The 27,988-nt window shown below is 50.9% G+C and overlaps 1 protein-coding gene across 1 annotated transcript; it reads right to left on the reverse strand.

The window, feature by feature from the left end:
• Positions 1-2,911: 2,911 nt before the first annotated feature.
• RCC1L (RCC1 like) lies at positions 2,912-27,988 on the reverse strand. Its single transcript, XM_055561669.1, has 11 exons — positions 27,611-27,988; positions 22,412-22,541; positions 19,547-19,675; positions 18,507-18,573; positions 17,979-18,030; positions 17,145-17,229; positions 14,682-14,863; positions 11,665-11,752; positions 10,684-10,857; positions 8,257-8,342; positions 2,912-3,682 (listed from the first exon to the last, which is right to left on the reverse strand). Exons 1-11 carry the CDS (start codon positions 27,932-27,934, stop codon positions 3,605-3,607), a joined length of 1,395 nt encoding a protein of 464 aa, XP_055417644.1. The 5' UTR covers positions 27,935-27,988; the 3' UTR covers positions 2,912-3,604.

Here is a 27,988-nt window from a genome sequence, read left to right on the forward strand (position 1 = left end):
GGAAGGAAATGAGGCTGAAATACAAGGTGGGTTGTCAGGCCAGCTGGAGGCTTCACACTCCACTACAGACCATGGGGAGCCACGGAGGACTTTGTGCAGGAGACCAAACTTGGCATCTGAATGGTGAGTCTAGGTTACTGAATATGACTGATAGGAGGGGGAAAGGGGGCAGCCAGGGTCCCAACCTCGTATCTCAGGAGAGATGACCCTGGCCGACTCGAGAGCCTTCCCAGTGCAGTCAGGAATGGCGGACACCGCGGATGTGGAGGGTGGCTGGTGCCCCTCCCCCCAGCCAGGCACATAATTCCACGTGGGAGCAGCTTTGGCTGCTTCTTAGCAGGGATCTCACCGCAGCGTATCAGACTCTCCTGGAGGGTGGGAGGAGTCTCCTGTACCAGGACTCCCCCCTACCTGCCCCCTGCCCCGCCACCCAAAGAGTCTGATTCAACTCTTCTTGGCTTCAGTATAGTTTTTAAAGTTCCCCAACTCACTCTTAGGGGCTTCCTTGATGGCTCAGTGGGTAAAGAAGCCACCTGCAGTGCAGGAGATGCGGGTTCGATCCCTGGGTCAGGAAGCTCCTCTGGAGGAGGAAATGGCAATCCATTCAGTATTCTTGCCTAGAAAATCCCATGGACCGAGGAGCCTGGCAGGCTACAGTCCGGAGGGTTGCGAAGAGTTGGACGTGACTGAGCCCCAGAACAGAACCCGCTCTTAAAAATACAGGGCCACAGAAGGAAAGGGCGCCCTCTGTGGTCACTCTGCCTCCCTTTGGTTTTTTGGTTTTTGATTAAATTTTATTTATTTGACTGCTCCAGGTCTTAGTTGTGGCGTGTGGGATCTAGTTCCCTGACCAGGGATCAAACCTGGGCCCCTGCGTTGCTAGTGCAGAGCCTTAGCCACTGGACCACCAGAGAAGTCCCCACCTCGCCTTGGTTTGATCATGTGTAACCCTGCTGGTGGCAAGCAGGGGGCTCATGACGGAGAAAAGCTCTCCAGAAGGAGCGTGTGGAATGAGATCGTGGTGATGGTCGCACAAAAGACTAACAGGCTAAAACCACTGAATTATACACTTGAAATGGTTTTAAGAGTACACGACTCACATTTCAATTTTTTTAAAAAAACTGAATGTGCTAGAGAAGCCAGATGTGGATGCATGGCAGGAAGGATGGCCAAGAAAATGGGAGTTATTCCGACAGCCCCTTGATAGCTGTCGAAACTTAAAAGAAGGACCCAGGCATCTTAGAAGGGACCGTCCACCCCAACAGCCGGTGGTGGAGTCCCTGTGCCTTCTCAGGGGTCTGCACTGGCCCCAGCTACTGACCCCAACGTCCATGAATGGACGCAACCCAAGTGTGAGAACAGAGGTCCCATCAGGGGCAGCCCGGGGTCACCTCACTCAGGCTGTCAGCCACGCATTTGCTCGTGAGAGGTGTCCAGAGCCTGACCCTTCGCAGGAACAAAATGAGACACCGCAGCGACCAAGCCAGTGGCAGAGAAGGCCTCTCTGTGTTAAACGCTGCAGCGCTGGGGGCTGGGGTTGGGAATGAGAGGACAAAATTGAAAAGAGGTAGGAGCACAGAGGACAGTCGTGGGAAGGGCCTGGCACATGCACTCCAGCCAGGACCCCGTCACCACAAACGGAACAGCCGTGCCACCTGGCCAGGGGGAACAGACCCGGTACAGCGTTGCCTTGAGTTTTAAGACAAATCTAAGGACGTCCCTTAATACACTCTGGGTACTGTGTCCCAGGGCTTCCCCGGTGGGTCCGATGGTAAAGATTCTGCCCATGATGTAAGAGACCCAGGTTCCATCCCTGGGTCAGGAAGATCCCCTGGAGAAGGAAACAGTAACCCACTCCGATATCCTTGCCTGGAAAACCCCACGGACAGAGCCTGGCAGACTACAGTCCACAGAGTCGCAAAGCATCAGACACAACTGAGCGACTAACACACACGGTGTCCAAGGAGGAGGCAGTGGCCGGATCTGATCGTGGCTGCCACTTGTGGGGAGGCTAAAAACCACGCCCACCTTCGACAGAGACCACCCGCCCATCACCACCATCCCCTACGGTCCCTGAGCATCACTGTGGGGTCCCCTGCCTGCCCTTCGGGGGCATCACGTTCTGCAAATCAGCACGAACTTCAAGGCGTGTATCCCTGGAGGAAGGGTTACTGTTCTTCACCACCGGGGTGATGTGGTCCTTGGCCCAAGAGGAGCTCTGGGAAGGGACATGACAGACGGTTTTCAATTTGTTTCAAGTTTATGGAAGAGCTTTGCTCTAAGAAACACAAGAACTGGTCAGCCCACAGAGAAGTGGAGGTGGCACGTGCCCAGGTGAGGAAGGCTCCCAGGACCACACCCTGCGCCCCCAGACACCATGCGGCTGGTCCCCACTGCCTCGGGCCACAGCGGGGACGTTGACAGTGACCGTTCACTTTCAACGTCGCCCTCCCAGCACCGCCCGCCCCCTCCTGCTTTTTCTTCACAGCCCACGCAACCATCTAACACACTTTGCACTTGGCTTGTTGATTGTTTTGCCTCCTTGAAATGTAAGCATCGTGAGACCTGCTTGAGGGGGCTTTCCATCCCCGTGTGACTCTTACGTGATCAACAATACTTGGCACATACAGGATACAACAGTGAACATTTGTTGAGTGAACAGATAAAAGGAGGGGGGTGTATGTACACTCAGGTGAGACCCCGGATTGTGACATGATAACTGGTTATTTTTATACTGCCTCGTTCTCTCCCAGTTGCAATGGCGGGGGCAGGCTCTGGTCAGAAAACAGTTTCCAAGCGGGACTGTCTTCCAGAGTACCTTTCACTGGCTTCTAGTAGCCTCTTTACCAAATGCCTTGTTTTGGAAAGCTAATCCCTAAATGATTAGGTTACAATAAAAAGGCCTCTCAAGTTCTTAAAAATGAAAAGGCAGAAAATAGACTTTATTCCAAAAAAGAGTTTTAAAAGATGTTAAAGAAAAGGACATGTTACGTTATTAACGCAAATGTTTTTCACCGTCTGAGTTTTCCTTCTCCAAGGCGAGCACTCCAGCCAAGCTTTTGCAGATTGTGTTCAAAGCCCTTGGCCCACAGAAATCTGGCCTTGCTCATCTTCCCAAGGGGCCTCTCAAGTCTTCTGAGCCAGGCAGGAAGAAGTGTTACAAGGCAGGTGACTGCTGTGGGCCCACAGGGTTCCAGGCTGGCGCCCACTGGCATTTCCATGGAGGACCCCCGTGCAGGGCTGTCAGCTGGCGTCCCAGCAGCGCGCAGACATGGCTGAGCGGAAAAGCTCTCTGAAGACCAGACATGACAGCAGATACCACCGTGTGTCCCTGGGAAGGAGCTGAGATGAAGCAGATCGTCCTCGCCTTGCCAGGGCCACTCAGCCCAGGGGCAGAATCTGTGCCAAGTGCCTCACCCTGGGCTGGAGGGGGGACCACCTCCAGCACTTCCAGTCACCCCGCTCCAGGCTGCAGGGAGCATGGCCCAGCGCACGGCGGGCCCTGATCCTCTCAGGCCCCATCCAGAGCCCCGTGGCTGCCCTGGCTGAGCAGGCCAGGCAGTCCTGAGGCCAGGGCCGGGCTCCAGTGGATCGAGGAGGAGGTTCAGATGAAGGACCTGGCCAGAGTCACCATATGATCCACGCCACATGCCACGTCCACGGGCTCCCCAGGCATAGTCACCTGAAAAAGCGAGGCCCAGCACACCGTAAGGGGAGGTGGCCTGGCAGGGGCCCAATGAGGGCCTGACCCTGGCTCTGCCTCCGGATCAGTGATGGAACCGGTCCGAGCCTCAGCCACCTACACGCACCTGGCAGGTTAGCTGGGAAGGGCCATCTCAACTCCCCACTCAGTCAAGGGCAACACCCCCAACCCCCGAGAGGCCGCTCTGGGCCCCTGCGTGCACCGTCCCAGGACGTAGACACCCCACAGAGGCTGCTCCCCTGTGAGGGTGACTCCCCAGAGGTGGCCACCTGCCCCATGGGTCACCAGGCAGCTCCCTGAGCGGCTCCAGAAACCGTCCCGCCCCGTCCTGCCTGCAGGGCCCACTGTGGGGAGGAGTCCTGCCAGCCCAGCGTCCTCACCCGCTTCACCCATCAGCCCCAGGCCCAGGCAGGCTGCAGGAGGGGTGCTGACTGCGTCTTAGAAGGTGCCAGAGGCCTGGCTGGCAGCCTTGCCGACACGTTATCACCGGCGGGGCCAACTCTCCGGGTGACATGCAGACAACCCCGCAGGGTGTGGAGGCCACGGCCTGGCCTGCTGGGCCTTTACACGGACGCTCGTCGTCCCACAGCTCCACAGCTGGGCCCTGGAGAAGGACACACACGCACACGCATACACACATACACACAAAAACGGTGGCCACGACACAAGCGGGATCTCCAGGCCCACACAGCCCCCCAGCTCTCCAAGAGAAGGGCACTTGCCTTTCTCCTATTGTTGTAGTATCATTGTTGTTGTTATTATTACTATTGATCTGAATAGGTGATAGTCACATGGCTACCATATAAAATGACTTTCAATAGAAAAGAAAGGTATTATTGCCTCTGGATATCGCCGCATCGTCGTCTGCCCTGCTCCCCACCTTCCCGGGGAACTGGAAACGACTTCTCACTGGTTTCTGCTCTTCCAGAGATTCTGGGTGCAGAGCGCCGGTGGGGGTGCAGCGTCTCCTTTGAGCTCCTGCCCCGGCTCCTCCCCGGCCTCTGCCGGGCGCAGGTCCTGCTCTCCTGCCTGCACCCGACTCCTGCCCACCCTCCCCCGGGCGGCAAAGTGACAGCTGGAGACGGCTCTGCAGCAGCCTGCGGAGTTTACTGAGCTTCCGAGGGGACGACCCTGGCCAGATGGCCTGGCCTTTTAAAAGCCCAGAAGCAGCAGCGTCCACGGTTCAGAGACAAGTCCATTAAGGGCCCCGGGCCGCAAGGCAAACGGACGCTAGCACCAAGTCGTGCTGCCCGTCCTGCTCTAAACGCACGCCCTCAGCAAAACCTGTTACAGGATCACTGAGCAAACACACTGCAGTGCCCCCGGCCCGTCGCGAGGGCCCAGAGCTGCATAAAGTGTTCCGGCTGGCCATGGAAGCAGAAGAAAACACGCTGCCCGGGGTGACCGGCCAGGTGAGCTCCCAGCAACCTCCCCGGCCACGAGGGCGCCTTTACTGACCTTCCCCGGGGGAGGCCACTCTCCGCGCTGACCGGCAGCCGAGCGGCCGCACTTAAGCGCCTCTGTCCTCGTTCCCCAAGGGCTGTGGCCCAAGAGCCCAAGGCAGAGGGGACCACATGGTCCTGGCTCACGCTGGCCCCGGGAGCCTCTATGGGGAGAAGCAGGCGGTTCCCTGGCGACACACCCCTCAGCCTCTGAACTGAGTCCAAGAGACGGCTGCCCTCAGCCGTGTTCTATTTGTGTCCTCCTCAAGGTTAAAAGGAGTTTCTATTTTAGACCAATTTACACTCCCATTATTGCGAACAGTTCCAGAAGCCAAACCCTATCTGGCCTGAATAACTCTGAGAAGTGTGAGCAGAATTAGTGTAGGAGCAACTCTCTACACAAGGACAAGTTCCCAAGACACACGCCCACCAGGTGAAGGACAGAGGACACGCGCCCACCAGGTCAGGGACAGAGGACACACGCCCACCAGGTCAAGGACAGAAGAAGGCCGAGAGGAGCAGTGGACAGCTGTGACTGGGCCGCCAGACTCACCATGTCCCCACTCAGCTGCACCCGAAGACATCCTGTCCGGCACCCAGAGGTGGGGCCACACCCCAGAGGGGATCCCGCCCAGCCTGCGAGGAGGCCCAGCCCCGCAGCGCACCCTCCCCTGGGGCATCAGAACTGCCAGGGCCTGCAGCTCCCGAAGAGGCCAAGTAAGAAAGGGGCCCTGAAGGCAGCGGGTCCCCAGGCAGGGCTCCAACCAACCAGAGGGGCGCAGAGCACAGGGGAGGCATAGTCTGCAAAGGACCAAGTTCACATCACAGCCCAGCCCAGCGGACGGCTGAGCAACTGGGAAGTCAGTGTTTATGGCCACAGGCTGTGGGGACAACCCCACCTTCACCGGCAGAGTGCCTCACCCCCAGGATGGCCGTCACCCTTCCCTGGGCAGGGGTGTGGCCTGAGCCCAGGCCTGTGGGGCCGCTATTGCGCAGATGGTCTCCCTCTGCACGTGACCTCTCCTCCATGGCAGGGGACCCAGCTCAGGCCCTCACAGAGGAGGGGGGCCTTGGTGACATCTCAAAGTCAGACACTGAATCCAAATCTGGGCTCCACTTCTCACTAGGTGTGTGACCTTAAAGAGGTCACCAAACCTCTCTGAGCACCAATGTGGAGCAGGAAGACATCCTGGATGCTTCTGGAAGGAGAGGCTTGGATCAGGTGACTCAGACGTCACCTCCTGGGCCTGTGAACCATGAGAAAAGGCCCGGTTCTGTGCGTCTAAGAATAACCAGTTAGTACCACTATAGGAGCTACAAACACTGTTCTACTTTTCTTTCCCCCTTTTGTGGAATACTTTTTAAATGATGTAACATATCCCCCGCTGAAGATAAGTAAGAAAATATAATTTTTAAGGAATAAAAATCACTTGCAATTGTTTTTTTAAGTGAGACAACAGAACAGACTGGAGAAAGGTCCAACTACTCAACATCAGACTAACCTTTAAGGATTCCAACATAGCTGACTGAAAAACTGGCTCCTGTCTCCATCGCTCTCCCAGAGCCCCAGCCCCACATCCTGGAGCCGGCACAGACCTCAGCACTATCCTCCCACCCCAACCAAAAGGAGACAAAGGGGTGAAGGAGCTCCACAGATGCCCAAGAGGAGACAGCATGTGGCCTGAGGGCAGCCGTCACAGGAAAAGACTGGAGCATCCTTGCCCTGATGGCATGGGGGCCAGGAGCACATCAGAGGGACGCTCAGGGGTCCAGCCTTAACAGCAAGGAGTCCACCCACAGGCCTGGCGCCCCCTGCTCCGCCTCAGAGGCCAAGCCTGGCCTGGCCACTTCAGCAGTGAAGACACCCTCTGATGTCAAACCCGACTTCACAGCTAATCTTCGCTCTAATTTGAGGAAATGAAGGCAAGTGCGGAGCCTCAAGTCACAGCGGTCATTCATTCAAAGCCCAGTTGCTCGGCCATTTCCCAAGCTGCTCCCACAGAAGGGAGCCCTTGGGGTGGGGTCAGGGCTCCCGAAGGACAAGCAGGATCCTGACTGCCCCACGCTCCTGCTCCCGGACAGCCGACCACTGCCCGCCGCCGCCGCCGCACCTCTCCTCTCCCGGGCTGGGGTCCCCAGGGGATAGCGGGGCCGCCCTATCAGGCTGGGAACAACTCGGGGGCACACTCATCTTTCCCCAACAAGTTCAAAGCCTCCCTCTGACCAGTGTCTCCTGGGGACTGCACCGGAGGGAGGGCCAGCGAAGTTCACAGGAGCCAGGAGAGCCAGCAGCTAAGGGAAGGGCTGGGAGAAACATTCAGTGAAATAACAAAGCGCCTCCAGACACTTTCCATGGGTTTTTGACAGATAAATCTTCTTTTTAAAAATTAAAACATTGCTTTTGCATTTTTATGTGTTTTTTTAAAAGATGCTTTTACACAACCTCGAAACACATCATTAAAAACGATCCTTCAAAACAAAACATTTAGGCACACATGCACACACAAACACACACAAGCACGCATGCACACAAGTGCCTGATTCTCTACAGAGACCATCTCCGGAAGGGAAGGATGAAACCAGAAGCTGCCTCTGCGACAGGAGATGGGAGGCTTATTTTTCATAATACATTTTGTACCAGGTCCATATGTTCTATACTCAAAAGAATAAACAGCCTTGTTTAGAAGAACTTAAAGAACTGACTTAGTAAACAACGTGAAAATAAACTACAACTTAAGAAGGAATCTCCTTTCCCTTTAATTTTGAAATGAGCCTTTTTGTATAATTGCACCCTCCTCCTGAGAAGAGCCTTTATGTTTCAGTCTGGTGGCTGTGGTAAGGCACTCTAAATATTAAACATCCTGCTTTCTTTTAAATTCGCTGTAAAACATTCCTCTCCATGGGCCTTGGTAAACAGCTCCTGGCACGTCAGCTCCTTCAGCCTGACCCCCTCCCTTGTGGAGTGGGGACACCCGGCCTGCAGCTCACTCCTCCCTGAAGCACCCTAAGGGCAGCACGAGACCAGAACCCCGGGGACCTGGTGCTGGCCCAGCTGCTGCATCCAGTATTGGCTCCGCAAGCATGCCCTCAAGCCACTTGGCCCAGCCTTACCCTCCACGGGAAGTACTGGTCTTCCAGGCGACCGATTCCCAGGCACCCTCGGATGTTCTTGCCCCACACAAACAGCTCTCCTCGGTCTGCAAAGAAAGAACAACGGTGGCTTGGTTGGGGCTTAGGCTAAGGGCAAGTCTCCAAGAGAAGGAAGGGTCATGAGAATAGGCCTTCTAGAACCCGGTACAAAAAGATCAATGTTAACCTTCAATTTCTCCCTGGATTTATTAATGCTTGCTTTTGAAGGGACAAGTAAACAGTACCATCCCCAAACCAAACACATGTCCCAGCCCAGATTCACGCAGCATCTTTCTCAGGCGAGGTGGGCCTGGGGGCTCCTGCACACACAGCCCCCTCTGCTCGGCCCTTGCGGACACCCCCCCACCGCCCAGCTGTGTGACCCTGCGCTCCACAATCCTGAGACCTCAGCATCCTCAAATCCCGGTCACACCCTGACAGAGTGAGAAGTAGGATCATCTGTCATTCCTTGTCTGGTCTCGGGAGCATTTGGTCAAGTGACACACGGTGACGGGGCGCCTCTCTGGGCTGGGTCTACATCTGTGTGCTAGGACCTGGGACAGCATGGGGACCAACAGGCATGTTCCTGTCCTCATCCGGGTGGAGCCAGTCCAAGAGAGAAAAATAAATAACCCGACAAATGCATGATTTCCAACTGTAACAAGTGCCATGAAGGAAGAGGACCGGCAGAGTGCTGTAGGGACAGGCCAGGACACTGAAGCCAGACTGGGGCTCTGGGAACCCCAGCCTCCAGGACGAACCCCCAGACTGGGAAGGCTCCTCGGTCCAGACTTCCTCCCGCACCAGCTTGGGGCGTCCTCAGCACAGAGGCCCCATTCACAGCCCCAGCAGGCAGAAGGCTCTGGTCGTGGGAAGGACGGACACGCAGGAGCTGAACTGAAACAACCCGGCTGGCTCAGTAAAGGGCCCTTTGGTGACACACGTCAGAGCCTCTGTTCTGCCTGCCCTCCTTGGTCTTCCACCCGAGGGGGGGTACCTCAGGGTAAACCAGATGGCCGCAGGCAAATGCCAGGCCCAGCAACAGGGGAGAGAGACACCCAGGCCCCGGGGCTCCTTCTACTGAGGAACAGTCACTGGCACTGGCACTGGGAGGGTGGCTGCTGGGTTCTGGGGGAAATCTAAGTAGGATTTCATTTCAGTGTGACCCACATGGCTACATGGTGGAACAGCAGACAAAGGAATCTACCTTAATCGTAGATGAAGGCTGTGTGTGGATTCTGAAGTTCGTGACTCTGCACACAATTTAAGCCTTAAACATTTGGGAAATTACAGATAATCGTTACCTCTAGAATTCACCCATACCAACTCTTCCTTGACACGTCAGAACAGCTTTAAAACGCTCACATATATTTGCAGATGGAGGTGGCTGACCCTGCGTGGGGGGTGGTGAGGGTTCACCCCGGTTGCCCCTGCTATCACTGGGGTGCCTCAGGGCAGTCAGACAGCACTGCAGCCACCGCTGCTTCAGAACCCCCAAACCCAAACGCGGACCGTGACTGAGAGGCCGTGAGGACTCTGGAGCCTCCAGAGGGTGCTTATCTGGAGCAGGCCTCACGTTAGCAGGAGGCCAGAGAACAGACGAGGGGGACCCCAAACTGACTGTCCCAGCTCAGATGTTTTAAGAAAATAACTACTTGCCATGAGACAAAAAGGTCTTTAAAATTTCAAGGAAAAAGCGAATTTATAATACCTAAAAGTCATAAAATGAAATCTGTTTAGTTCAGTCTTACTTTTCAAGTCAACTAAAGGGGAGCAAGTTGACCCGACAGCCGCAGTGGTGGGATGAGAGCTGTAATCCAGAAGCGCAGGCATTCTGGAGGTCTGCAGGGTAACTGGATAGCTCGTGGCTTCGTAATTGGGCAGACCTCAGAAAGCCTCCATTTCCGCCTCCCCTTTGATCACTCTGCCCCAGCACTCTGGAGAAACCTGGCACATCCACCTCCCAAAACCACAGGCCGGCCTGACGCATGCGCCTCCTGCGCTCCAGACTGGACGAGGGGTGGGCGTGGCCAGGGGGCCAGGAGGAAGCCCCGCAAGGTCGCTTCCTGCTCGCCCACCGCGGATGCCGCCAAACCCCCACTGGTTTCCCCGGGGCCCACTCCAGGGTCCCCTCTCCCAACCACCGACTGTGTCCTCTTGAGAAACTCACTGTAACGTTAGCCTAACCACAAACCAGATGAACCGAAAACAAACCTCCGGGATGAAAAGGAGACACATTACACAACCTCAAGCCGAACAACTTCTGGATCAGCCGCTCTCTCTAATTATCCACACAAGGGCGCCACTCCGCTGGACAGATGGGAACTGAGAGCGGCCCTCGGCCTGGGGCTGAACCCGAGAGGCGGAGGCCCGGCCAGGCCTTGGGGCCGCACGGGCCTGGTCACTTACTGGTCAGGGCGGCGAAGTGGCTGAGCCCGCAGCGAATGCGGGAAACCTGGACTCCCGGGTTGAACTCTGACAGGCCAAAGAGAGTGGGTGGAATCATTTCTGGAAGAGCGGTTTCCAAGAGGTTTGGTCCCTTCCCAAGAATTCCGTAGCCCCAGACGAAAACATGTCCTTCTCCTGGATTACAGTAAAAACAACGGTCAGGAAGTCAAATCAAGCACAGCCCTCCCTCTCAAGAAATTCAAACCACACCACCAAGATGTGTTACGTCCACACGCATTTTTTTTCCTTTTTTCTTTTCCCTCTTGCGTGGCAAGAACATGCTGAGATAGATACTTAATGTTTCTTTTCTCCTCTTTCAAATTTGTGCTTGTGGAGGATGTCTAGCCAGCTAACCAATCTCAGAACACAAACATCCCACATCTTGAGGGTGCTGGACAGGGCTGCTCCATAAATCACCCACAGACCCCACGTGAACACAGGGGAGCCTTAAAAGGACAGCTTTTCCCGACATGAGCAGGAGATGGAGCCAAGTACCCACACGACTCCTGGCCAGATTCTAAAACTCGCAATGACTTTCAGGTTATAAAAAGTTTAACACTGATCAGTGGTGCCAGATGCGTAATCCCAGGGGGCGTGGCTCTCAGGATCTGGACCCTAGGCTGCCTCCTGTGTGCCCGTGGGCTCTCGGCACAGGCTCTCTGGAAAAGGCAGGGCTGGAGTCTTTGGCCCAGGCTCAGGGAGAGGCAGCAAGCAAGCCAGAGGTCTGCAATCTTTAGTTCTACGCTGGCTCTTTGTCAATGTATAAATCACAGCTGTTACCCTTCTGTCAAGAACATCAGTCACCCTCCCCCTCTGTGGACTGAACTCTTATCTTCCCACAGGCCCACTCCCCACACTGAGAGCCGGACCCAGTGGACAGCAGCCCTTCCACAGCCATCCCACCCGCAGCTTCCCAGCGAACAGCCCACAAGAGGGGCTCACCGTTTAACACCGCACAGCCTGTGCCCCCACACGCAGCCTGCTTCACCCGCCCCACTCCTGAGAAGGGCAAGCACCGGGGGACATTCACCTGCATCAGAGGAAGAGGCCACACCATTAAGAAGACAAACCAGCAAGAACTTGGAAACACTGTTTCGTGTACAGGATAGGTCTAAGTCCCAGTTCATTCATGCCCTCCCCTAGATAATCCCGAATACTATATAGGTGCTGAGGGTCTAACAGGGCACGGGGGAGACGAGGGAGCAGGACACCCCGTCCCACTCTGGGAGTGTAGTCCAGTGGAGGAGGCAGATGTCAGCCAAGATGAACGCAGGATGAACCTGTGCTGAGTGCAGTGAAGGCAGGACGCGTGTCGGGACAGCAGTCAGGAGGAAGCAGCCAGGGGAGGAGAGAAGGAAACCCCAGGTCGGGCAGGTGGAAGTGCAGAGGGGCGGGGCGCGCATGGCATGCTCCGGAGTTTCAGCAGGTCAGGGTGGCTGCAGCCGGGAACGAGGGGGAGTATTTGCAAGATGCCGGTGGAGAGAAGGAAAACCAGACCACGTGGGACGGCAGCTGACCGCGGTAAGGATCTGGTCTCTACCCTGAGCATAACAGGAAGGCAGTAGGGGTTCCAAGTGAGAGGGATGTGACTTCGAAAGGGGAAGGTGAGTAGACGTGGGAAACGATGGAGAAGGGCCAGGGTAGGGGGATGAGCACAGATTCACTCCAGGATGTTCTGAACCTACAGTGCCTAGAGATGGCCAAGTGGCCTACTTAGCATTCCAGCAGGCTTTGGTCTTGGCGCTTCTACTGAGGAGTGTCTTTGGAAAGATGGATTTTAAGTGCTTCAGTGACAGGCATGGGTCTTTTCAGAGTCACGGGCAGATGGAGACAGCTGGAGGATAAGGACCCCTAAGTTGACTAAAGGGGCTTACTGATCTTAGATGATGCGAGGCTGCTGGCCAGGCCTGGCGTCCGCTACCCGGCTCACACGGCTCCTCTGTCCAACCGGGCTCTGGCACACAGCCCTCAGCAAAGGCTGAGAAACGCTCCAGCAAAGAGCCGTGGGAATGCACCGCTGCTGTCCCTGACAGGGTGAGGCTCAGGCCACGTCAAGGATCAGGGCTGTGGCGGGCTGCTTCCCAACAAGTGATCTGTCTCCTGCAGGTCACGCCATGTGCTGTCTGCACCCTGCCATGCGGGAAGCTGGGCTGGTGACTTACTTCTACAGAACAGACCTCCAGCAAACATGAGGGGAAGCCACCACTGGGATGAACTCGTAGAGCACTGGCTTCTGTCTCACTGACATGCTCGCTCACCCTCTCGTCTGCCTGCTCGGCTGAAGCCAACTGCTGTGCTGGGAGCCGCCATGTGGAGAAGCCTGCATGGCAAGGAGCTGAGGAAGGCTCGGCCAACCGCTGTGAGCTGGCCAAGCACCAGTGAGGACCGGGGGCCCCGGGGCCAGCAGTCCATGGGGACCTGCACCCCACTGCAAACCACCAGTGTGAGCTCAAAGGCAGAGCCTTCCCAAGGTGAACCCCAAGAAAGAGACTCAGAGCCAAAGACCTGGCCAAGCCAGCCCTAGATCTCTGGCTCACAAAAGCTGAGAGAAAATAAACAGGGCTTGTTTTAAGCCATTACATGGTAGGGTCATTTGTTACGCAGCACAGGTAACAACGGCATGACCCTAGACCTGCCCCCATAGTAAGGCCATGCAGACACTGATCTCAGGCCTTGGTATCAGGAAGCCCAGTCCTTCTCCTGAACACTTTATTTGCAATTTATCTTATGAAAACAATGAGTCATTAAATGACCTCGTTTTCTGGGACTTCCCTGGTGATACAGTGGCTAAGACTCTGAGATTCCAACTCCAGGAGACCCAGGTTCAATCCCTGGTCAGGGAACTAGGTCCCACATGCCACAACTAAGATCTGACACAACCAAATGAATAAATAAAAATAAACATATTAAAATAATAACTGATGACCTTTTCTTCTGTTTTGGCTACTAAAAGTTCAGAGCCAAATCTGCAGCCACTTCTAGCCAGTGTGTCAGACCACAGAGAACTGAGAATTATCTTTGTCTGATTAGCTGACCTTTATCTCTTTCTTTACCTATTACCATATATTTAAAACTCTTTTGTGTGTTGTCAGAAGCTTGATGATATTAATTTAAGTCCTTATCACTTAGAGACACACAATGATTTATAAAGTCTAGGATTTGCTTCAAAATAATGTAGGACAGAGAAGCAGATGGAATTGCAGATGCAACAGAACTGGCCATTAGGTGTGTGGGGCTTTTTGGAGAGGAGGGTGGGGGAAGGTTAATGAAAATGTTCTGGAATTAAATACTGGTGACAGTTACATAGCCTTGTGAATATACTAAAAACCACTAAGTCATACAATTTAAAACAGTAAATTATCTATTTTTTTAAACGGGCCATTAGTTGGCAATTATTGAATATGGGTAATGGCTACATAGAGATTAATTATGCAGTAAGGCCTACTTTTTGCTTATATTTGGAACTTTCCTTAATAGAGCATTTAAAACCCTACTGCACTGTACGGACGGTGGCCCCCTGCGGAGACGGCGGGGTCGCGACGGGGAGACCCCACAGGCCGGGCGCCGGGGCTCTCCTGCGTGACCTGGGGGCCGCACGGCGTCTTCATCAGGGGGCACACACGCTGGACGGCAGCAAAAGGCCCGCTGGGATGTCACAGGAACATGTGCAAACAGCCTCACTTCCCCTTTCAGAACAGGGCAGGGCAGACAGACATACTCAAACTACTGCTCTAAGCCAGGACTAGCTTACAGAAGTATTGATAATGAAGGCTTTTGAACCTAAGCTTTCTTTCTAGGCTCCAAAGAGATCGTCAAGCACTCAGCCCCTTGAAGAGGTAGCCTCAGCTCAGGCGAGGCCTACACAGCAGTCTGGACATCTCCCCTTGGTGACGGACCTCTTCTGCATGTCCTTAATACTACTTCCAAGCCCCTAGCCCGGGCTGCCAGTGACCGCGTACCTGTGTGGAGTCGGTGACAGAGGCCAGCTGCAGGTACTCAGAGTTGCCCCAGCCGAAGAGGCCACCATCAGCCGACACGGCCAGGCAGCAGTCCCCGTAGGTGGCCACCTGGACGACGTTCACTCCGGCCAGGTCTCCCCCCAGCTTGGTGGGCGTGCTGGTGATATTGTAGTGACCCAGGCCTGACACGATGGAAAACTGTGTTACTCAAACATTTGCCTTGACTTACTATGTGCCAAACACCGTTTTAAGCACTTTAGAAAGATCAACTCAGAATCCTAATCAGTTCCCCCTGCACGCTGTACCACTTCCTGTTCCACGTTCTCTAAGAGGAAAAAACATCGTAGTGATTGTTTACACGTAAAACCCTTGATGTTTCCTAAGTCTGATTCAAGTTAGAAACCTTTTCAAGATGAAACGCCACCACACAGTGAGCCTACCAGACCTTGTATACAATATCCAGGCACAACCCGTTACACTGCACTTTGCAGATACTGCACTGTTAACAAATTGAAGGTCTGCGGCAACCCTGTATTGTCAGGTGATGGCTAATACTTTGGAGGCAGTATTTTTTTATTAAGATATGTACCTTGTTTTTTTTTAGACATAATGCTATTGCACACTTAATAGACTACAGTATAAACCTAACTTCTATATGCACTGGGAAACCAAAGTTACAACAAGCAATTCCTGAGGCACTGCTGAGCTTGGGAGAAAATAAAGGAAATTTCTAAGAGCCCATGCAATGTCAACCCCCCACAAATAGAAACTGGCAAACTGGTGTGGTAAACAATGAGCCAAGGAAAAGATAGGGCTCGCCAGGAGGGCAAACGTCACTACCAGCTCGGCGATGGAGGGTAACCCCTGGGCAGCAGCTGCGGGAGACCCCAAACCACAGAGCCCTGCTTATACTAGGCTTCCTCCAAGGAGCCCAAAGCAGCGTCGGATGGCAATACCCGCCGGCAACAGGCAACGCGAAACCTATATATCATCTTTCGTATACACAAAGTATAATCTATATGCTAAAAAAGATTTTTAAAAATTAACTCAAAATGTTAAAGGGTTATTAAAGAAACTGGATACGGAGATAGAAACTGCTTTAGACCTGATGGTCAGGGGGGCCTTCACTGAAAAGACAACCTCAAGCCAAGGTCTGCAGGATGAAAGGGAGAGTGAAGAAGAGCATGCCAGGCTGAGGGAACAGCATGTGCAAAGGCCCTGCGGCAGCAGAGGAGGGGGCTCCCGATCAGGCTGCAGTGGGCCCGCGGGGCTGGACTCAGAGCCTGGCAAGCAAGGGCAGTGAGGCCATGGGACAGCAGAGCTTCTGGAGTGGCGCCAGGAAACTAAACCAGGGTTCTCTCCAGCACTCAGACTTTCACCTCACTCCTTGGTCTGTGCTGTCAAAAATGTATCAATTTCATTCTTTTTATAAAAAACTGATTTTTAAAAGTTAACTCACACCAAGATTTGAAAAAATAAAAAGGAAGCTTCAACTTTACAGATACTAAAGAAATGCACACTTTAAAAACTGGCACTGGGAGTAAATTAGGGCACTTAAACTGACAATAATCCCTGCTAGCGGGCTGTGATTAAATCAGTACTTCGGTACACTGCTGATGTCAATGTAAGTCATTTCCAACACTGAAACTTTTGGAAAGCAACATAACAGTATATCCTGAAAACAATAAAAATACTCGAATCCTTTGACCCACGCCTGGGAAATTCATCCCAGGGCAACAATCCAAATGAAGGGAAAAGCTAGACATGTATATGTGACAAATGTCGTATCTGCAATGGCTACTGCACCCCCCACCCCACCCCCACCAAAAGTATGCCTCCTGACTACAGGGTAATGAGTAGCTACCTGATCAAATAACTAAATTATGAATTCACCTTATAGTACATGAATTGGATGCTCTATCATACAAATATTAAAAACTGTGCAAATTATACCAACGTGGGAAAATGTTTCATGTAAATTTAACAATAAAACAGGCATGTAAATTTAACAATAAAACAGGTTTATGAGTACCATAAACGATGTTCACATATGAATAAGGGCAGGGAAAAAACATGAGTCAAGGGACAAAGATGATGTGTTGAGGTGGCGGGATGATAGAGGATTTACACAAGGTTTAAATCTTAAATTTAAGGTCCTCCCTTCAGACAAACATGGAACACAGAAAGGTAAGCTGCACAAGGATGATAAAGCTCCTCTCTCATTCCCCTCTCCCTTAATCACAATCTTCTCAAATCAGTTGAAGCCGAGCTCCCATTAGGGGACATTTGTCTCTGAAAAGACTCAGACTTGTATGGTGGGGCAGCCCCAGTCCTCCGTCCAATCCAGGAGCTGGAGCTGAGGGGAAAGGGAGGGGACACGCGGGAAGGGACAGGAGAGGGAAGGGCCGGATGAAGGCAGCTGTGCCATCCCCGGGGAGGGGCTGGGGGAGGAAGGGACACTACCTGTCTGCCCGTCTGCACCCCATCCACAAGAATACACTTCTCCTTGATCCGTCAGGAACAGACTGTGGTCCTGACCGCAGGCAACCTACCACACAAATGGAGGCGAGATGACTGGTGAGAAGAAATCCTTAGAGCCCCGCTGTCCTGCCCCAAGTGCCCAAAGCCAGGAACACTGCCCACCACCCCAGAGTGCTGCAGGGGCTGGGTGGCAGGCTGCCCCGCCCTGCTCCACGGCCAACTCTTTCTCAATCCAGCACAGCCCAGCCTGGGTCTCCCACTCCCCTGAAACTGCTCTGGCTAAAAACAAAACGGTGCCTCATGTCCTAAGGAGCGAACCCAAGTGCCCCTCCACCCCACTCCACCCCAGGAACCACCCCCTCCTCCAGAAGCTCTTCCCTCCTTCCAGTCCAGCCCAGGTAGGAATAACAGATCTCCTTCTGGTGCCCTCATAAGCGCTTTCTGTATATACTCATTTACACAGTTAAGTATCTACCATGTGCCAGGCACTATACCGTGGATGAGCATAAAATGGTCAGCAGGATAAAGCAGCCTGGAACGCAGAGCTCGAATTACACTCTGACACTGCCGGTATATAACCTGCCTCTCCCCAGAGTGTTACTCACCCTCACCAATTTTTATTAAACTCTGTATCCCTACAAGCTGGCGTGAGCCCTGACCTAGAATAGGCTGGCAACAATGCTACCAAAATAATCTATTAATTCAGAAAATCGCCGTAACAGTTTGGCATCAGCTCACCCAGCTTTCGCCCTTTCAGAATCGCCCCCGGGTGGGGTGGGGGCGCAAGACCAGCGGTCCTCAGCCCCCATCTCTTACCTGGACCACCTGTCCCTCGAAGTCCTGCATCCTATGAACTCTGTGACTTTCACTACAGCCAGGAGAAATTTGAGAAGAAGCATGGTAAGCACTGGGTGATTCCAGCCCCTCTCGTCACCCCAACCGGTGGCCCCCACATGCACACGGTAACATCAGGGAAACTCTCAGGGTCAAGTACAAGGAGAGGGAGGTCTGGGCATGAAAGTAAAACAAAACAAAATCCTTTGGTGACTTTAATATGCTGCAGACTTCTGAATGTAATTTAGATCTACCAGCATAATATGAGGAGCTAGAGGGAAATTTTTTTAAAGATTAGCGGAATTTTTAGTGGATAATCAGTCTGGTGAAAGCAACAAATGAAATCAAAGACATTCCCACATCAGACAGGGCTCAGGCTCCCTCCCTCCCACTCTCCACACCTTCCGGGGACCTCCCACTGCGTTTTATGACTCTGGGGTCTCTCACATCTCACAAGGTGTTTAACACTCCACACAACCTGGGGAAGGGGTAGCAATTTCAGGAACTCACCTATAAATTTCATTCTCGACCACCTTTCTTCCACACTGCCCATAAGAATTATTCCCCATGCTGAAGACTAAAGGATAAAATGCCAATCAAATCAGCTCTGCAGGGTCCTAGAATCCTCAGGACTGGGAGGAGAGTCTCACATGTGGTTCTAGTGCAACCACTTGCCCCAGCTGCCACTCAGCTTCCTTCTCCAACATTCCCAGCCTCCGCAGGCACCCCTACAGGAGTGCTGGAGTCCAGGCCGGCCAAGACAGCTCAGGCCGCTGTTGCCATGCCTTCTGCCTCCCCGCCTGGGTCCTGGGGGTGCTTCTCAGGAATGCCACATGATGAGGTGAGCACATCTCATGAAAGGAAGGCCTCAGCAACCCCATTCCCTGGACCTGTCACAAGGCTGCCCTCAACGCCAAGCCTCCCCTGCTAAAAGAGCTCCTAACACCACCTTCACCATTTCCTATAAAGCATACTGAGCCAAAAGAGTGAAATTTGAAAACTTTAGTGAAGTTGACCTTCCCCTGGAAACAACCGCACTTCTGAAGAGGGCCAGGGGTGAGCCAGGAGCTTGAACTAGGGAAACTCTCCACCCCCACCCCATGTGGAAGAAGTGTCAGCAAACAGGCTACTCTCAGTACAAGAGAAAAAGCGATCTACATACACACACACACACACACACACACACACACACACAGAGTCTGGCATGTCAGCAAACAGGCTGCTTTCAGTATGAGGGAAAAAGCCATCTACACACACACACAGAGTCCGGCTTGGTGGCTCCGGGGCTAAGGAGAAGTAGGTCATGATCCGGTGTGTGCTGTCATGTTTATAAACACAGACCGAGATTTCCCAAGAGCCACAGAGGGCAGAGAACATGCAAGAGTTGCCAAGGTCGGCCCCACACCGCTCTCTTGAGCCATCCCACTGACTTGCTTGGGAAATGCCAACAGCTTCACTAACTAGATGGGGCCCAACCCCACGAACCCCTTCAGGCCCAGCCGCGGGAAAGCGGCCCCCACTCTCCCACACCCCTGGAAGAGGTCCATCACCTCCTTCGCCATCCGTCAGGACGAGCGAGTGGGCTCTGCCACAGGAGACCTGCAGCACCCGCGTCTCCTGCGGCCTGTCCAGCGGCAGCGGCACGGGCGAGGGCTCCAGCACGTACTCGTATCCCCTGGCTGAAACGAGAATGCGCAGGCGCACACACGTTACACGGCCCGGAGACGGACGTTATTATTGGCAGAGCGGAGATGAGAACTCCAGCCCCGCTCCCTGCCCCCGGCGTCCATCACACGATGAGTTACTGTAAAGCATACTTAGTCCTATTAAAGAAATTTCTTCCCATGTCATTTAAAACCTGCTGGATTTTTTTTTTTTTTCCTTTTTTGGCCACAACACACAGCCTGCAGAAATATTAGCAACCAGGGATCAAACCCACACCCCCTACAGTAGTAGTGTGGAGTCTTAACTGCTAGACCACCAGAAGTCCCACCTTCTGGATTTTTAAGAAAGGAAAAGCACTTTCTTCCTGCAACCCCCATTAGAATTCATCAGTAGACTGAAGAATAGCATATACAGTATGATACAACTTAGAGTAAAAGTAAGAAGAATACATAGATGCATGTGCTTCCTTCCATATGCACAAAATCTCTCTAGGAGGATAAACTGGAAACTCCTGACATATGTTGTCTTCAGGGAGAAAAGCTGTGTGGCTTGGAGGACAGAGGTGGAAAGCAGACTTGTCACTATATTCAACTGCGCCTTTAGGATTCTGAAGTATGTACGTTATCTATTCAAAAAAGAAAATTTTAATATTTAAATAAGAAAGGGAGGAAAGTGTTTTAGAAGGCACCCCAAAGAAGAATCTTATTGTTCTTTATACTCCTACTGGAGAAGCCAGATTGGCCTACATAGGGAATTCCTACAGTACATTTTGGGCTTCCCTGGTGGCTCAGACAGTAAAGAATCTGCCTGGAATGCAGGCGATGCCTAGGTCGGGAAGATCCCCTGGAGGAGGAAATAGCACTCTACTCCAGTATTCTTGCCTGGAGAATTCCATGGATAGAAGAGCCTGAGGCTACAGTCCATGGGGTCACAAAGAGAGGGACATGACTGAGGTATAACATTTTCACTATGGTAGGTTTTAAACGATGAACTTCTGAATATTTATAACAGAGGCTGGAGTTAAGATCTGCCAATGTCCTGGTTCTCAACCACTCATGACCCCACTCTTTTCTCCCATGAACCCCACGTTTAAAAACATTTCATTTACCAAATATATGGCATTACCATCATACATGCCTGTTGGTATTCACTTGTGACTGATATAATTTTCAAACAGAGCTTTTGATCAGCATGGCATAACTGTAATTTATCACAAGAAGATGATGTAACTCTAAGCTAAACCAAAGGCACTGGATAACGCTGTTAGTGTAATACTGTACTTTAAAATACTAAAAACTTCACATCTCCTATTACTATGGTCACGGACGCCTAAGGGCCTGGGAAGCAGCAAAGACATAACATTTGAAGGGAATCGGAAGTGTTACAGCTCTCGGGGAATCTGGCTCCACTTCCAGCTACCGACTGACAGGAAACAAAGGACAGCAGAGCACGCCACACAGCGCCACGGGGATGCAATCAGCAAACTCCAGCCTGGACGCTTCTACAGGACAATCGCCATGATTCCGTCAATAAATAAATATCAAGGAGAAAAAGACGGACACAAATGCAAAAAACTTTCAAAAGTCTTACCAACCAATCAATGTCTGGCCTTTATCTGGACCTTGATTCAACTAAATTTTTAAAAATATAAACCTAATGATATTTATGAGATAATAGGCAATTTAAACAGAGGGGGAGTTCCCTGGTGGTCAGGATTTGGCACTTTCACTGCTGTGAAAGTTTAATTACCTGGGGTTTAATCTCTGGTCAGGTAACTGAGATCCTGCAAGCCAAGCAGCACAGCCATAAAAAAAAATAAAATAAACACTGGATATCTGATGATATCAAATGACTATACTGCTAATTATTTTTGGGTGTGATAATGGTATTTTTTTTTTTTTAAGAAGTCTTAATTTTTTTAGATATGTACTGAAATATTCATGAAAAAAATCAACGATGTTAGGATTTGCTTCAAATTTGTTGAGGGGGATGGTGGAGGCTGAATAAAACACGACAAGTGAGCTGATGACTGCTGGAGCTGGTGGCGGTACATGGGGTGCACTAGACTCTTCTGTCCATTTCCATATATAGTAATGTGGCATCTTGCAGCTAATAAAGACTTCAATACTAATTTATAAAAGACTCCCAATATAAAATTAGTGACGAAAGGCAGAAAACAAAACATATGCTGTAATCAAAATTATATTTTTAAATATATTTGCATATGAATAAAGGAATAGGAAAAAATGGGGGGGAGGCTTATCCAGTATATTTCTGGTAATTACTCCTTTATTAAAAAAAAAAAAATGCTTCTTATTGTACTTATAATTGATTTACTACTGTCTACTTATAAAGCTGTCATTATAAATAATTAACGTTTTTACAATTCAAGTTTCGAATATCTGGAATCAAACCTCCATCTTAAGGATTTCATTGAATTTTTCCTCTTAGACCATATTGTAGGCACTGCAGAATATTTCAAGTGATCTCCAACCTAGGGAAAAAAGGGTCATCTCTTTGGGGCCAAAAAGAATACCTTCACTCATCAGCAAATGCTCCTTTGCCTAAAGGTTCAATGTTATTACCAAACAGACTGAAAAATAATCTGGTCTAGATGGTTTCAAACAACACTTTAAAGACTCCATCTATTTTGTTGCTATGGTTTGGTTTACGAAACCATTTTCTTAAAAATCAAAGAGTGCCTTTTCAGACCACTCAGAGCAGAGAGAAATCAAGGTGAGAATACTTACTTTTATCTTTCCGGCTCCTGTGAAATCCAAGCTGGGAATCTTTGTTGAGCCCCATACCCCAAACTTTGGTAATATCCTTGGTTTTAGAGGACAGCAATGTGAATCCATATCCACAGGCGGCAGATGAAATCTGAATGGGAAAAAAAAAAAAATCCCATAAAGCATTGACTGATACGGGACATAAGTTTTCCCAGCAATAAATCACAGGTTATTTACCCATTTCAAGAACCACCACTATTACTATAGCAACTAACACTTACTGGACGTTTACCACGTGTTAAGGGCTTGATATGCACAACCTCATTCAATCTTCAGTCACCCAGTGGTCTAGGTATCAAATGATCCCCATTCACCAAGACATAGTCTCGCATAGTAAACTTGAAGACTACCTTAGTTTTAGTTTGAATCTTGGCAAGATCAAAGGGTTGACCACTGGGTAGACCTTTACCAGCTGTGTAATCTGAGACAGACTACTTAACTTCTCTGTGTCTCTTTCCCTATATGCAAAATAGTTAACAACAGTGTCTCTCCTATAATAGTTAGGAGTAGTTGTGAAGACTAAATGAGTTAATATAGTTAAAACTCTTAAGAGTAAACAGTACGTGGCTTAATGTAAGAGCTAAATAATGTGCTTATTATTACTACTAAGGGTAGTAATAGTAGTATTTGGTATATAAGAAATTCAGGTACCTTGCCTGAGCTGTCTGATTGCGGAGCGCGTGCTATTAATCCTTATGCTGCACTGTTATAGTCTCAAACCACTACTTGCATGAAGAAGAATTAGTCAGCACAGCTACCATGACCATGACATGCCGGGAGCCGGCGAGAGACATTCCACTCGTGACAAAGGTCATGAGGAAGGGGGCTCGGCATACGCAAAGGCGGGATCGAGCCTCGGGAGTGCCCCCGGATATTCTCGAGCATCTACCCCCCAAAAACCAGAGTCTGCCTACTTTATTGCTTTGTGCTCTCACCTCTGACTTTACTGGGGGCTGTCCCCCACCACCATCTCACTCTCTCTGTCAAAGAGTTAACTTATAGCTCCAATTAATAAAGTTCCTGGGCAATTAGGAGTGTTTAAATCCAAACCCCTCAGATGGCTCTCTAACTCGCCTGACAAGTTTACCCGGACACCTACAGCTATGCATACGATTGTTTACAGTCTCCCAGCCTCCAGAGGCACGGGAAGCTTAAGATATTCAAATAGCTTAGAGCCTCTCAGAGAATTAGAAACTGTCAGAATAAAACTAGTAAAAGATTTCATTGATGAGCCAATGTTTGTTGCCAAGTTTTCACATCCCTTGAATTGTATCCTTGAATGTGCATTAATTAATATAGTTGGTATGTAGAAAAAATAAGTAGTGGCCTTGGTGTTAGTAACTTTAGACCCTTAAGGTAGTAAATTCTTTCCTTTGTAAACCCATTACACATCCACCCTATAGGAACGTAATCTTATCTTCGGAGGATGGCGCCAAACCTTAAAATAATTACTCTTAGAGAAAATAAGTCTTTGTTGATAAGTCCTTGTCAAGAGTCATAAAATGTTAATAGGCCTCTGGCCAGAAGATGATGTAAATCACCTAAACCATTTGTATACGATAAATCTGCAGGAAAGAAACCCTGGTTTTTGATAAGCATCAAAGACTGCTGATTTTGCATCCCCTATTGTCCTCTATGTGTAACTTAGGGTATAAAAGCCCCTGTTGAAAATAAAGCTATGGGCCTTGCTCACCAACGCTTGGTCTCCCCATGTCATTCTTCCCTTTAACTTCTAGCTGAGTGTCCATCTGGAGCGTGGATGTCCTCTGCGACCATTTATTTGCCTGGGCTTCTAAGACCCACTCGAGAAGGTGTCTAAGGTGGGGCACCTTCCGCTATTCGAGAGGGCGCCTGCGGCCTCCGTGGTCAGAGCTAACCTGGTGTCACGGGTTATATTGATTTTCCGCGTAAACCAAGCCACTCAGCTTCTTTTCTCCACTGAATTTTCCTACTGAGCTATCCTCATTCTATTCCTCTTTATTATATCTAATTAACATTTGAATAGGTCGCCTAGCCGTCTCTCCTTCGAAGACCCTGGATCAGCCGGGGCTGGACCCCGGCAATGACACGCTGGCTGACCCCCACCTTCAAGACCAGATGAGGAAAGAGTCTTCAGTGGGGCTGGTAACAAACCAAACGCAGCCTGGCTTTAAGGTCAACTCCCTTTCCACAATACCCAGAGCAGCCTGAGACAATCCCGGTTTACACCTGATGCCCTAAAGTTCACTCTCAAGCAAATGAGAACAAATCACATGGTCACCCTAATGTTCCTCCATTATCTCCTGGCTGTTTATAGTTTACCAAAGGCCTATATAGTTGATCTCAGAGACTACATGTAAATCTAACCTGATCCTGATGAAAATGCTAGCTTACCACGATAATGAACAAACATGAGTGTTGTTTTGTTTTTACATTTTTTAACTCCAGCATATCTTGAAGAAAGCGAGCTAAATATTTCTTTTTAAAGTTGATGACCTGTTTAATCGAGTCATCCAAAAGTTACAGACCCCTCCTTCTGCCCTGTGACATTTTCTCTCCTAACACTCACATGGAACATACACAGATGCACCACTACATCAGGAAAAACGAAAACACACCTCAGTCCTCTGGTCTCTTGGAACGGCTCCACCTCCAAGGAAATGACCCACTGGGGAGGCCAGATACAACCCCTGACCATACAGCAGGAAACACAGAAAACTGAGTTCTGAAGCCGCTGCCCAGCACACGATACGATTACTCTCATCTGTTTATTCAACAGCCAACAAATATTTGGGTAGCACCTGCTATATTATTAAATCTGCCAGTATGTGAAAAGGTGTTGAACAGAACACAGAGTCAGCATTAAGCAATGTTTGTTATAATAAAGCACCAGAAGGGGACTTTCCAATTCTGGTGGTGTAAAGAGGTTAGCTAATCTTTCCCCCAAAACACAAGTAAAAAACTGGAGGGAAAAAAAAAAAAAAAAACCACAACCATTTCAGGGCTCCAGAAGTCAATCAAAGGCAAACAAATCAAGAAATTACTCACAAAGGGCTGCTAGACCTACAGGCAAGAAATACCAGGGTTTGTAGACTTCTTGTCCCGAGTTGCTCCAGCTAACCCAGCTCAGTCGGCACAGGAGTTAGAAAAGGGAAGCACTGACAGTGAAAACCATCAGTTTTGTTGCTTAGACAGACTTAATTTGCGGTAAAAGGTGAAAACTCATGCCCCACAGAAAATTCAGCAGGAAACAAACAAGGAAGATTCGCAATTCACTGAGTCTGAGGTTGCAATCCTGACTCGGGTAACAGGAGAAATGTAACAGGCAGGTCCTAGAAATGAGAGTCACAGAAAGCTCTTCACACCTGCATGGCTGACAGGGAAACTGCACAAGGAGCTCCCAGTGGGAAGAAAAGCTGAGGCTGACTTGAGATCAGGCTGAACTTTGAATGTGATCCCCAACCCACACACAGAATCAAAGTGGAGAGCAGAAAACTTACTAGCTCAAGATGTCTGAGCACAGCCTCTGCCCAAATCATTGGCAAACGCCAAGAAATCTGACTTTAAAAAAAAAAAAAAAAAAAAAGGACAGTCGGGGGAGGGGGGCGGAACAAAACAAAAACACAAGCAATGTCAGCAGCCACACACAGCAGAGGAGACTGACGTCCTAGATTACAGAAAAGTTAGTTGCTAAGTCTGTCCGACTCTGTGGCGACCCCACGAACCTGCCAGGCTCCTCTGTCCTTGGGATTTGCCAAGCAAGAATACTGGAGTGGCTACCCAACCATTTCCTCCTCCAGGGGATCTTCCCGACTGCATCTCCTGCACTGGCAGGCATATTCTTTACCACTGAGCCACCAGGGAGGCCCACATACCATACACATTAACTCAAATGACTGGCTCACAGACCAAAGCATAAGAACTCAAACTATGAAGATCCTAGACAAAAACATAGGAAAATTAGCTTGGCAATCTTGGGATGGGCAAAGACTTCTTAGATATACCACATGCCTGATCCACACCAGAAAACCTCATCAACGGAATTTCATTCAATGAAAAACTTTTGCTTCCTGAAGGACACTATTAAAATAAACAGAAAATCAAGAACTGGCAGAAAATATATGCACATATCATATATGTGATAAAGCACCTACATCCAGAACACATAAATAACTCTCACAACTCAACATTAAGAAGTTAACCTTTCACTGAAGCTTAATAATCCCTGTTTAGGTGCTCCCTATTTAGGGCAAAAGATCATGCGTTATCCTTGACAGAAAAGTCAGAAGCCAAAGCGGTCCAATCTGCTTCTTTTCCACCGCCTACCAAGATGTCCACAACCACGCCAAGCAAGAACCTATCCTAAACATCCTTTTCTGCTTTTCTATATACTGGCTGCCACAATAAGGGGCCCTCCGGGAGCTGTTCTTTACTGCATCTCTTCACGTCTGAGTCAACTCGGGGGCCTCCTGTGCAACCATTCCAGTGTATTTAGACCTTTCATTCTCGCTCTCATTCCTGTTACTTCTCCAGTTAACATTTCCTTTCCGAGCTATTCACCGACTCCAGCCGGCCCACATTTTCTCAGACCTTTGGAAGTCCGCTTAAGTTCCGAGTCTCTATAGGAGGTTTTCTGAGAGACTGTATTCTTGTATTTAAGGGCTTCCCTGGTGGCACAGAGGTTAAAGTGTTTGCCTGCAATGTGGGAGACCTGCGTTCGATCCCTGGATCGGGAAGATCCCCCGGAGAAGGAGACGGCAACCCACTCCAGTATTCTTGCCTGGAGAATCCCATGGACAGAGGAGCTTGGTGGGCTACAGTCGCAACGAGTCGGAACCGACTGAGCGACTTCATTTTCACTTTCCTAGCAGCAGAACTTCTGGGGTCTAGCCCGAGGGCGAATCCCTAAGTACAGAACACCTACGAACCTTGGGGCAATGGGCCGGTCCCTTAACCTCTCTGAGCCTCCCTTTCCTCTCCCGTAACTGTGGCAACGACCCCGGCTCACGGGGTGTCGCGAGAATGACGCGAGCCGGACACAACACCCTCCCCTTCGGGGAGGGTCGTTCTCCCCGAAGTTTGTCCACCCAGCGTCGCCAACCCTCCAAAAGGGTCTCAGGAGGAACGGCGAAGACTCGAGAGCGGCACCGAGGGAGGGAGGGAAGAAGCCGCAGTCCTCACCTTTTGGTCCAGCTCCAGGCGGTAGGGCACGGGCTGGATCCTGCGGCGCGGCCGCGAGCCGGCGCGGGGCTGGGGTCCGGAGCCGGGCAGCACGAAGGTGGGCACGCCCAGCGCCCCGGAGAAGCTGAAGCCCCACACGAAGATTCGGTCGGCGCGAGTTGCACGCTCGCCCACGTACTGGAACACGGGCGCATCCGCCTCGGCCTCCGCCGCCTCGCGCCGGCTCCGCGAGCGTCCGGCCGCTGTCCAGTGTCCGCGGCCCGGCCCCAGCCCACTCAGCCGGCGCCCCAGCCGAGCCACCGCCGCCAGAGTCACCACCGCCATCCTCCGTCTCACGCCTTAACAGCTCCTGGGCGCCGCCATATTGGTGACCCTTGA

This window comes from Bubalus kerabau, chromosome 23, assembly GCF_029407905.1.
Source record: "Bubalus kerabau isolate K-KA32 ecotype Philippines breed swamp buffalo chromosome 23, PCC_UOA_SB_1v2, whole genome shotgun sequence".
Lineage (NCBI taxonomy): Eukaryota > Metazoa > Chordata > Mammalia > Artiodactyla > Bovidae > Bubalus > Bubalus kerabau.